At 44.7% G+C, this 12,555-nt stretch overlaps 1 protein-coding gene across 1 annotated transcript in view; it reads left to right on the forward strand.

The window, feature by feature from the left end:
- HDGFL3 (HDGF like 3) overlaps positions 1-12,555 on the forward strand; it is a 34,853-nt gene that overhangs the window by 21,077 nt on the left and 1,221 nt on the right. The window contains exons 2-5 of the mRNA XM_048956797.1: positions 33-109; positions 2,780-2,918; positions 4,205-4,363; positions 6,116-6,262. Coding sequence (XP_048812754.1) covers positions 33-109; positions 2,780-2,918; positions 4,205-4,363; positions 6,116-6,262 — 522 coding nt within the window. The remainder of the gene's footprint in view (positions 1-32; positions 110-2,779; positions 2,919-4,204; positions 4,364-6,115; positions 6,263-12,555) is intronic.

Genomic DNA, 12,555 nt, shown 5'->3' on the forward strand with positions numbered 1-12,555 from the left:
GTAGTAATGCTGTGTCCTTTTCTGTCTCACAGATTGATGAACTCCCTGAAGGAGCTGTGAAGCCTCCAGCAAATAAATACCCCATCTTTTTTTTTGGGACTCATGAAACGTAAGTGAACAAGCAAAGTGTTTTCCATTGAGAATGTCATCTGCTTCAGCTGAAGTTGCCTCCACTGGTTTTATTGGAACAAATCCTAACTAAAGCCATTGGGAGACTAGAGATAGGTCATACGAGCCTAGCTTGTTTGTGTTAACTTACCATAGTGAAACCTGAAGGTAGGTGTACATGATAGCAGAGATCAGGCTGTTGTATTCAGACACGTTTGGGCTCCTGCCCTGGATGAGAACTCAGTAAAATGAAAGGAAGCAGACCCCAGAGTCTCACGCAATCCTCATATAGCTTTGAAATATATGCATTCCTTTGAGATTTGTGCTGGGGATATTGTGGGATGGAGCTCTCACAAGTGCTGGAAGAACAGAGCTGGCTGACCTGGCAGGAGAGAAAGGGATCAGAACAGAGAGGGGAAGTTAGGTCTCATAGTAATTGCTACAAATGCAGAGTTTCGCCTTGTCAGCCTCTAGTCTATTTTAAACTGTAGTTTAAAAAGTATCTGAGCTAGTTTTTGAAAAATCACCATTTCCATTTGGCATGTAATGTTTACATTTGAAAGCTCTCCTACTTGCAAAGAACATGCTTTTTTGGAATTTTTTAAGAAAAGAGACACGAAAAAATGAAATTCTGATCACATTTTAAATTCAGTTATAGAGGTTTGAAGTTACAGTCAATGCTTTTGTTTTCTTCTGAGTTTTACAGATACTCCATAACATAACAAGGTCCCCAGCTCATGCATCATGTTTCATTTTTAAGACCCTTAAGGATAGTTTCTGCATAATCAAAATCAAAATAGCTTCTAGTTAAAATATTTCCTGCTGCTGCTGTAATGAAATAATCTGATGTTTTTATATGTTGTAAAGTACTACTGCTATCATGAGGTTATCTAAGAAGATAAACAATAAATAAACTTTTGATGCTTTGAAATCAGAAACCAAAATGAAATCTTAAACTTTTTTCCTCAAAATGGTTCTCAAGAAAAAAACCGGACTGCTGTTATTGTGAATGAATGAGCCCCAAATTGCTGATCTCTTTTGTTTTGTACTTCAGTAGTCTGTGATCTTACTGCAGCATCTGAAAGCGGGGAGCATTTTGTAGTTATTACCCTGGTAATCGAGGAAGCCTTACTGTCAATAATGAACTGTAGATTGCAGCTCATGAGTTTTATAACTGAGCAGTAGAAACTGTTACACACTCCCATGGCAATGAATGCATTTCAAAGACATGGACAAATTTTCAGTGTTCACTATGCATGGAATCACACATAAGACTGCATAAATATTTCCAGACGTTAGTGCTGAGAGAAATTGAGGAAAGTTATGGAAAGTTTCCTAAGGTTTCTCTTTGTTACTTGTGTTAGAAGTGCTTGTTCTTGTTGATGTCGGGCAGATCGCTGCGGCTCAGAAGCCCACCTGCACGAATGGGCAGCTTCTGCACCCAGCATGTCAGGAGAATAACTGAGTTGTGAGGGTGGGCTCCCAGACCCTGCACTCACAGAGAGCACAGAGTGAGCTGCAATTGCTGAGATGGTCAGGAAAGTAGGGCAGTGATTATAGTGTAGGACAGTGAAACTTCTTCAGCTCTGGTCCTTGGTGACATGGAATCTTCCGTGTGGGAATGAAGCATTGTGTTATGATTTTAACTTCACATTTTTAATGCAACTTGTGGATAGGGGCCTGCTTTGCAGGGGGCTGGACTCAGTGATCTCTAGAGGTCCCTTCCAGCCCCTCCAGTTCTGCGATTAGCTCTCCTTGTACTGCAATACAGGAAGCACCAGATACAGAGAGTCAATGGAAAGAAAGTAGTGCTTTCTTCAGTTTTATACAAGAACTTAGAATTGTGCTGTAAATTAAGCAAAGTAGGATAAATGACCATTCTCTTTGTTTTTACATGCATTGTGGTGTCTGTACCTAAGATTAGTTGGTACAGCATGTAGCTGACATGGAGCAGCAGGGCACAAACTCTTCCTTTGCTGTGCTGTCTGAAAAACAATTTGGCCACAAGCACCCTGTGTGTCTCATTGTTTCCTTGTATTACTCATCTGCCTATACTCGCCCATTGTTTCTTCTTATACAAAATTATAAGATTTTTGGGAAAGAGAACATTTTTATTGTGCTTGCACAGAACCCAGCACGTGGGGGCTCGTTCCATGGAAGAAGCTGGTAGTGTTGATGATGATAAATTCCCCTGCTTTTTCTGTCCGGTAGTACGAGGGGCATGGTTTTGCCCCTGAGTTCTAGGCATTCCTTAAATGCTTTCTCTTTTCCTACGATATTATTTTTAGGCCTTTCTGGAATTGTAACACATAGGATTGGAGGTTTGCTCCCTTGCTATTGCAGGCAATTACGTCATGTAATCCCTTTCATAAACTGTTTGAGTGCCAGTTCCCAGCAGCAGTTAATATAATAAATGAGACTCAGTTTAGTTGTTTCTAGAGAGACACAGCATGATTTTGCAACATCAAACATGGGGATGGTGAGCCAGTCCATGAAATCAGACTCACAGCAGTAACCTAAAGCCAGTGGGTAGGCGAATGAAGAAATAAAATGAAAAACAAAAAATGAGAATGAGTAGAAGAATAAGAAAAACGTTTACTCTGTTAATGTTTTTAATTTGAACAGGAGGAGTCTAAGTCCTTTTTTGTGTCTTACCTTTGTTAAAATGCAGTGCGTTCCTGGGGCCCAAAGACCTTTTCCCATATAAAGAATACAAAGATAAGTTTGGGAAGTCGAACAAACGAAAAGGATTTAATGAAGGCCTGTGGGAAATAGAAAACAACCCTGGAGTAAAGTTTACTGGATATCAGGTAAATGAGTTTCACTTCTATTTCTCCTTATCTTTCTTGTTTTCTTCTTTGAAGACTTCTTATCTATGTAAACGTTGCATGAGTGATGATGGAATGGCCTGGTTTTGCTGCAGCTAAAAAGTTTCACAGCTGGTGATTGGAGTAACAGAAAATAGAAAGGCAACTGCAGTCCTGCACTCTGTGACAAACTGAGCTTCAATCGTGCTGCAGAGCCCTTTGCTTCCTCTGATATTCTGGGGTAGTGAAGGGGAAGATTCTGCAGCACATTTAGCTGCATTAAAAATGGAAGGTTTTATTTACTCCCCAAAACCACAGCTTCTTTCTGTTGTTTATTTTTATATCAAGTTTAGTGCATTTTACCCAGACCTCGAGGTCGCGGCACTTTTGATCTTTACATTGGTCACATACAGCACATAGGATACCCCTGTCTGTGTTGTGAGGGGTGAGAAGGCAGTTTGGGGCTGCTGTTCCCAGACTGTAGCTGCTGTGCAACAGCTCTCCCTGTTGGAGGTCAGTAGGAAAAAGTCAGCACAGCTGGGGGGAGAGGGAGAAGAGCAGTCAGTGGGCTGTATAAAGCCAGAGAACTTTTCTCATTAAAGAATGGGGTCCTTTGAAGGTAGAAATCACCTCCAGAAGATAGCAAACACCTATTACATTATTAGCAGAAACCCTTACAAACCAGAGATACAGACCACCTGCAGACAAGCTGCTGCCCCTCTCTGTTCCTGTTTTATATTTTCAGCTCTGCAGATGTTTTGCATACACTTGGGGATTTAAAAAAAATGTAGTGAATAGGCTGTGGGAGATGGGCTGTCAAAGAGCTCTCAGCCTTCTGGTCAGTGTTTGCTTTTTCCTAATACTTTTTCTTGCCCTTTGGGGAGCCTGTAACAGCCATCTTTTCTCCAGAATAAGTCTCCCCCGTTCAGCCAAAAGCCACGGGTTTCCATAGCTTTGCCCAAAGTAGAACTCACCAGGTCTCTCCACAGCCCTGAATTCTGCAGCCCATGCACTTTTGTTATCAGATCAGTTTCTGTGTAAATCCTTCAGAATGTGCTATCCCAGGATCTGTATCTAATAACCATTTTCAAGTGGTGGCTGAGAAAACTGCCTTTACAGTCCTTTCTCTTGCAAGAAAATCCTGAGCTCTTCCTGTCTAGAACGATTAAAGTGTGAGTTCTCTATTACGAGGGCTTTCTGTTAATTCAGAACAGCTACACTACAGAATGTAGTGATATTTTTGTTATTTATATTCGTATTGTTATTCTGTCACTATTGTTACTTTAAAGGCAATCCAGCAACAGAGCTCATCAGAAACTGAGGGAGAAGGAGGAAATACAGCAGATGCCAGCAGTGAGGAGGAAGGTGATCGGGTAGAAGAGGATGGAAAAGGCAAAAGAAAGAACGAAAAAGCAGGCTCAAAACGAAAAAAATCCTACACTTCAAAGGTAATCTTCTGAGTTTTTCCATAGTTACCCATGTGCATTTATAATCAAGACATCATGCACCTCGTGGCGATCCGTCCTTTCTTCTTTAGCATTTTAATTCCCTTACCATAACCATGGCGTCCAACCAAGACAAGGGAAAGCGCTCTTGCTGTTTGAGACAGCCTTGGAGAGGCAGCAGTTGAAATTCTCTACCCTGTTCTTGTGCTTATGCTTTGAGAAGGTATATGGAAAGAGTTCAGAAAGGCTGGAAAGAAAATTCATTCAAAGTTAGCCAGAAATTCTCAGAGTTTTCAAGGAGTTGAGGAGTTAGATACGTTTAGAGTCCCCATAAGGAGCAATTGAAATGCTTAAGAGTTGTGCATCTTGCAGAATGTGAGCTGAGGTTTGGTCCTTGTCTAGGAGAATTCAAGCTTACTTCTCCCATCTTGGAGATGTGTGACTGCCCCACATATTGTGGTAAAAGGCAGCGTAGGGTCAGGCGTGCTCAGCTTCTCCCATTGTAGCTGTCTGTAAAATACTTCAGTACAGTAAACAACAGAATGGGAGTGAGGAAGAGCTGTTCAGGTTGCCCAGAGAGGTGGTGGGTGCTCTGTCCCTGAAAACACTGCAGGTCAGGCAGGACGGGGCTCTGAGCAGCTGGTCAGCTGTAGGTGTCCCTGTTCAGTGCAGGGGAGTTGGACCAGATGGCCTTGAAGGGTCCCTTCCAACTCAAACCATCCTTTGATTCTGTGATTCTAAGAACTAATTCTGTAAGCAAGAAGTAGGGTAATTAATTACTTTCATTTTAGTGCTTGCCCTACCCTGTGAATATCTAAGTAGCAGCACAGGTGAGAAAGCTAAGGGTAGTGTGTCTCAGGGGGCCTTGTAATGGCTGGCCAATGTAATCACCTGTGCAGGTGACAACTGTAGGTTGAAATGCATTCTTCTCTTGACATCTGTGTGAAAGGGAGCAATGCTGTAGTCACTTCTCCAGTTCTGTGCCCACCTCCATATCTGTCCTTTGCTTAAAAAACTGTTGAAGGTCTGGCAGTCACATTCATTCACATTCATGTTATTCTTCTGGACGTGAAAAATAATGGAAATGAAAAGAAGCAAGCAAACAATATGATACAGGTTTAATATGGGGAGGAGCAGGGGCTTTTGTGGTTCATCTGCTGAACAAAGTCTTTTAAGTAATTTCACCCCCTTTGTATGTTTTACATTAGGAATTCAGGTCTGGTCTACCATCTTCTCTGCAGAAGATTCTGGGCAAACAGAGGATTAGGAAAATGGTGGCTTAATGCCACAGTTTATCCTTTTGTACTGTAGAATTGCATAACATAAAGGGAGTAGGAAAGATATATTGGTTCCACATGGCCTTAATGTTAATTTATTAAAGCTGACAGCACTAAAAAATATGGAAAGCAGTTCTGCTAATGTTATTCTCATTTTACATCTCTGTGTTTAATCAAAACTTTTGTCAAGCTGGCACCATCTGTTTCATTAACTAACAAAACCTACAGGTGACCCAACACTAATACCCATCTCCTATTACTGTGTCTGTCTTACAGTCAGCTGTGCTGCCAACCTGTGTTGAACACAGAATATCTTTTTGCTTCACTGATGTCAGTAACTCCAACTACTTTTCACCCCACGTATCCTCCCCAATATACACATGATCAGGCAGATCTGCATTGCAGATACATTATAAAAGTGTCTTTCTAAGGCTGAAGCTCAGTTTTTGCTTTATAACTTTGTTGTTGATTATTTTAGAAATCCTCCAAGCAGTCACGGAAATCTCCTGGAGATGAAGATGATAAGGACTGCAAAGAGGAAGAAAATAAGAGCAGCTCTGATGCTGGGGATGCAGGCAATGACACAAGAAACACTTCTTCAGATTTGCAGAAAACCAGTGAAGGGGTAATCTTTCATTAGTATAATTCTCTGTACATGTGATTTGCTCCCAGCAGGCTGTGAAGTTAGGGGTGAAAGGCATTGTGTCACAGTGATCTGTGCATACCACGTGCAGATCCTTCTGCATTGCGTTTCAGCAGGTAGAATGTGTCTAGAACAGAAACATGGGGCTGGTCCCCCCAACCAATCCAAATTTTGCCATAGTTAAATGATGGAATGAGAAAAGATGCTGTAAGCACTATTTTTGTTCCAGCACTTGCATGGATGTCAGCTGAGAGTAACTCCCGAAAACCATGAGTTGCAATGATGCAAAGTTGATGCGAGAGCAGAATCAGACTGTTTGCACAATGCATTTTGCCTCACTGAAGAGCCTGCTTATCCTTTCACACCTGTTTAAAAGCTGTTCCATCCCACAGACTTCTTTAGAGTTCATGAGGATTCCTGTGCACCTTACAGTCTCTGCATATTGCAGATTTTAGGGCAGACCTTGCCTTGGGATATGGCCTTCCAAGGAGAAGGTGTGCAATGTATTGTATGCAATAGCATATATATTTAGTTTTTAATGTGTGTATACATAAAATTTGTGTATACACATATACTTAATTATATATAGTGTATATATCATTGTATGCAGTTTCAGACACCCTCCTTGTATGCTTATGTCAGTGGTGTGTTTGTGTCAGCATTTTGTCACGACCACGGCAAAAGAGAGGAAAGCTGCAGTGCGGGGTATTGGCATGGGGATTGGTTAATCATCCCTTTAATAACCAGCACTATTTCTGTGCCTTTGGAGCAACACAAGCCTCTGTGCTCCAGCACTTACTGCTCCTCTCAGAACCAGTCTTGCATGGTTGGTTCCCCTGCCAAGGCTCTGATGCATGGCCAGCAGCCGAGCTGTGCTGTCATCAGAGCTGCTGAGTGACATGGATTCCAGGTGGGAGAGGTAACCTGACAGCACAGGCTCCCTTCTGACGTTGCTGAGGTGCCTCAGCACCCAGCTGCATGCTCAGCTTCAGCCCAGAAAACACAGCCTGTGGGGAGCTGCTGTCATCTTGTGCTTAAGACTCCTCCCAGAGCTTCCTGCCTCCGTGTCTCTCTGAGGTGCAAAGCATCAGGCTTGTGGCTCTTTGCCTTGTGAAGACTTTGGTGTGTGGCTCCTGTGGTCAGGACTCTGCCATTCTCCCAGTACAAGGAGGTGCCAGCCCAGCACCTCCCTCGAACCATCCGGGGGCTGCAGTGCATGGCTGTGTTCTGGCCAGCGAACACTGAGCGCCTTCCTGTCCTCAAAGAGGTGTTTGTGTGGAAAAAAAATGACTGCAGTGGCTGTCGGAGCTGGCAAGAGGTTTAAGAAGGTTTGCTTTGTTTCCCAGGTTTGTAGCAGTGTCAGGGGATGGCTGTGAACTTCAGTCATATTCTCCGTGTAAGAACCAAATGTTTCCTGAGTTAAGTCAGCCACGGATTCAGTGACAAAAGTCCCCAAATCCAATCCCTGCTATTCTGTGTCAATAGCAGCACGAGCCGCCCGGCTCATCCACCGTCAGATGGCGCCAAGAGAACAGGCAGAAGTCTTGCAGAAAGAATCGGTGAGGCAGAGGAAAGAAAAGGTCTCCCATGGAGGCTGCGATGCCCCAGCCCTGGAGGCATTCGAGGCCAGGCTGGATGTGGCTCTGGGCAGCCTGCTCTGGTGGTTGGCGATCCTACACGTAGCAGGGGGTTGAAACTGGATGATCTTTGTGGTCCTTTCCAACCCAGGCATTCTGTGATTCTAGGAAAAGGATGAGTTTGGGGCGTCTCGAGCAGGGAGCTGCATTACCCTGTGCTGGTTACCCCCCGGGGCTGGCGGGCTGGGAGGTGCTGCACAGCTGTGGGGACGTGGAGCCCCGGCCGTCCCACGGTGTGCCCACACAGGGGCTGAGCGGTGTGAGCAGATCTGGTCTTCCTAACGTGAGGGAGCAGTTATGTTTGGCAAAGCCTGGCCCTCCAGCTGCGGGCTGTGCCCCTCTCCGGGTCAGAGGAGCTCTGTCTCAGGCACACCTGTACCCCCCGCATCCTGGGGATGCTCCTGAAAAATTATCTGGAGCCGAGCCGTGGCCGCAGCGCCTTCCCCTGCACTTTGTTAATGAAATGCCTGGCCTCCAGGGGGCAGAGGAAAGCTCAGAAATGGCCTTCCTAAAGACTCAAAGCTCAGAGCAAATAAAAGTATTTCCAGCACTATGATGACTTTTTTTCAGCCAATTTCATACCTTCCAAGGGCTCAGCTCGAGATGTTTTTTTATCCCTGGGATTGACAAAACTGCTTTCTTTCCTTATCTCTTCTTTTCTTTTAGCTTCTCTCTCATCCTTGAGATCTACAGACACTCCTCGTGTCCAGCTATAATTGCACTCACCACCACCACCTGCAGCTCAGGCTCTTGCTCTCACTGTGCTGTGTGTCCTATTCCCTCAGTGGAAAGATACAAGGTTTTACTGCCTACTATTAGTGAACTAACCTACCTGAATAACATACCTGAAGTAAGGCAGCCCACCCCAGAGCTTGCTCAGTCCCCCATGACAATTCTCTGCTGTTAAATACTGAATGGTGCTGGCTTTTCCAAAACACCCCATGAACAGAATATTCCCATGGAAAGGGATCCATGGCTCTCTATGGCTTTCTTTATAGGGTGCAGCATTAGCTCACAAATCAGTGAGTTCATGGCAACATACTTGCATTCTGCAGGTAAATCTCTTGCAACCTGTGTGTTTGGTTCTTGGCTGGCTGATGTTAGAGCTGACCTCAATCGCGGTTACTTTCACTGCTCTGGATGCCCATAGAATCACCCTGACTCCTGACTGTAGTCTCTAAGCTATAAGGAAGTACTGACTGTTAAGCTCAGCACATTGGGGTTGTTTTTTCTTGAGGCATTTACTGTTTTATTTGCTAGTCCAGATACTGTCTTGGTAAGTGAGAGTTGTGTTGGTGCCTGCCTGTGTAAGGATGCCCATGGATGCTTTTCAGGAGGTGAATTATTTTACTGTCTTTGAAAAAGGCTAGATTTGTTGGAAATTCAATATGCGTGTTGTTAGGTTTGGGTTTTTGCTCCTGCTGCAGCCAGAATATTGAAGTGAGATAAAGGACTCTGATCTTTTTACTCACACTGACAATCAGTTGCTAACATGGGAGGTGGTGGATCTATTTGTGGAGGCAACTGCTTGCCAACATAAATAAGGGGATCAAAATCTGCTCCAAAATTACTGCCACCTGATACTATTGCAATTGGGAGAACATATTTAAAACAGCCTGTGTCCAAGGCACGTTTTTTTGCTGTGATGTTCTTGTGGGGTAGCAACAATTCTGCTTACAGAAAAGCGTTATGGCCATGCTGGCCTGACAAACCCAGGCTCACCGTGGCTTTCTGATGTGATTTTGAGCAGTTTGCTTTGGCTCTTCCTTTTTTTACTTCCCAAGAAAAACGTGGACCAGACTGCACAGCAGCTTTGGGGTTTTATCAGCATTAAACACATAGCATTTAGGGCTCTATTCAGTGTAAAAGCATTATGTGGGCATTCTGCCAGAGAACTCAAATGGAATGTGCACTCCTTTCAAGTAGGTTAAAATCTACCCCTCCAAAAAAGAGAACTTTGGTAAAAACACAGAGTAAAAATTTCTGTGCAAAATGATATGGAGGCAGGCTGTGAGCTGCTGTGTGAAGGTGAGCAATGGCTGCTGCCTTCATACAGCTCTGGACAGCAGCACTGCTCAGCGAGGCAATGGAAGGTAACACAGGAGGAGCATGAATGGCTGAATGCAAGCTGAGGTTCGAGCAGCTGGCATAGACGAAATAGACTTTCCATGTCTCTGTCTGCACTGAATCTCGTAATCGTTTTGACCTCAAACCAGCATGGAATAACAACGATCATGAAGAGCAAGAAAATAATTTTCCTTCTGCCCATCCAAGGAGAGAACAGGATAGCTGAGTCACCACATAATGCTAAAGAAGGAATTTTCAGAACAAAAAGTAAATTTGGGGGCTTATTCCTGTTCTCTGCTGTCTTTATGCTCAGTCCTTCTGTTAGAGCACCAGGTTCAATTTTATTGATGCCTGAAGCCTCTTGCTTGCATCATCCACATTGTGTGCTGTTTTTTCTGCATGCAGCAGCACAGACAAGTGCAGCACATTTTGCACTGTGCCTTACAGGGAAGCTGAGCAGTGTGTTCAAAGATGATGTGAGGGGATTTGTTTCTGAAGAGAAATGAAACCATGGAGACCATGGAAACTGCTCAGCTGTGCCACATCCTCCTTCAGCCACATCCTTGTTCAGCAGATGACATGGGAGCCTGGCAGTCACGCTGCCCTGCTGAATGAAGGAGCCAGGACAGATCCAGGTGCTCCTGCACAGCCGCACATCCCGTGGGCTGCATGCATGTGGGGAGGAGTGCTGCTGGCTCCTGGGAAAGCTGGCAGTGTGCACGGGGCACACTGTGTGTGTCGTGATGGAAGAAGATGCTGCTAACATCCTAGAGCGTGGTTCATGCACCTGGCTCTTTGTTCTCCCTGCTGTGCTGCATCATGGCCCAGCAGACACATCTGTGGGTAATGGAACTGTTAATGTTCACAGCACACCACGTGAGCAGGGTGCTACCCAGCCTGCTGGCATTAACCCAGCGCTGCATAGTTGTTAATAAGTGCAAAGCTTTAGTGCTGCAAAAGGACAGCTTTCCTTGCCGGATCTGGCAGCAGTGCTGTAGGGACCAACTGCTTCAGTAACCATTCAGCCTTACCAGGACTGGCTAGCAGCTGTCACTACGAACTTTGCTTGAAGGTGCTGATTGACTAATCGTTTGGCATTGCCCTATTGGGTATCTGCACCACCTTCTGAAGGGAAGAGAAATGGCAGTGAAACCCTCCAAGCCATGTCTCCAAAGCATCTGTAAGCACAATCTCATTGAATCTTAGAGAGCAGTGAAGTCCTGGACCCTTGGTGCTTGGGATGAGCTACGTCACTAGGCTTCTCCAGGGCAGGCGGGGCTCAGGCTGCTGCCTGTGAGCCATCATTTGTGTGCGAGCATTTTGGAGTAACCCCTTCTCATGTGCCACTGGTCAGGATAGACCAGGACTCACAGGTGGAAAGTGCATTACTTACTGCTTGCGCTGCAGTAGTTTGCAAACCCTTTGTTGTAGGACAGCAGAACCACAGTGAACTAACAGATCCCACAGTTCAGAGGAGCAGCCACCAGACTGGGATCCCAGTGGGCACTGGAATGCTCTTATCCTCTAGAGCACAAAAGTGTATTCTTTTCTAGCCGTGGCATCACGCACAGCAAGTATGATGGGCCAGAATGGGAGAGAGCTTGGGCAGCAAACTGTTCGTGCAGAATTGTTAAAATATCATATATTCTCTTACAGATCCTCTGTAAAATGAAATTTCTGCCATCCCCAGTGGATTTAACCTGTCACCAAAACTCCATAATTTCTTAAGATGATTTTTTTCTTGGCCAAATACATTATCAGTGCCTTCATATTGCTTGCATGTTGTGTTTTTTTCCGTCTGTCAGGGTGTGGGTGGACAAGCATTAATGTCCTGAATTCTTTACAAGAAGGAAGGGCAAGGTAGCCAAGTAGCACTGCCTGTCTTCGTGTTGTTGGATAAAAGTAGCGTGTCCCTGTATCTGCAAGGGAGTTTAGCTCTCTCTCTTTAATGTGAAGAAACAGACTTGGAGATGCTTGCCAAGAGGCCATGGGGATGGTCTGATGCCGTTCCTGCTAGTGTCAGTGGAAGCCAGAGCTGACCTTGACTCAGTCTTGAAGTGAGAGTTTCTTCCTTTTCTGTCGTGTCTTTACAGTGAACTCCAAGCCAAACTATTTCCCTTTCAGAAGTAACATTCAGACACGTTAGCTATGAGAAGTGTTTATCTTTCTTTGTGCCTGTGAAGCGTTCGTTTGTTTGAGCCAAAGAGCATCCTCACCATAGAGCATGCAGGAGCACAGCAGCCCTCAGCTCCTGCACGAGGCCATCAGTGACCCGGGCTGCTGGAACAAGGCAACATCTGGCTGTGTGTACTGCAAGACACTATTAAGGGATTGGGGAAGAAGAAAAACAGCTCGTTACACATGCGGCTTGAGTTGCTCATTTGAATAAAGCCCTGAATGTTTGAACTGTGCTCTTCAATGTTTTGTGGTGGTCTGTTGGGTTGATGAAACATATGCGGTTTTCTCCGGGAAAAAAAAAATAGCCAAAAATTCCATTTGAGGAGACCAAGCAGCTGTTTGTGCCGGCAGCTCTGAAATGTAGCAATAAGGCATTAATTGTATCAGGTTTGT

This window comes from Lagopus muta, chromosome 10, assembly GCF_023343835.1.
Source record: "Lagopus muta isolate bLagMut1 chromosome 10, bLagMut1 primary, whole genome shotgun sequence".
NCBI lineage: Eukaryota > Metazoa > Chordata > Aves > Galliformes > Phasianidae > Lagopus > Lagopus muta.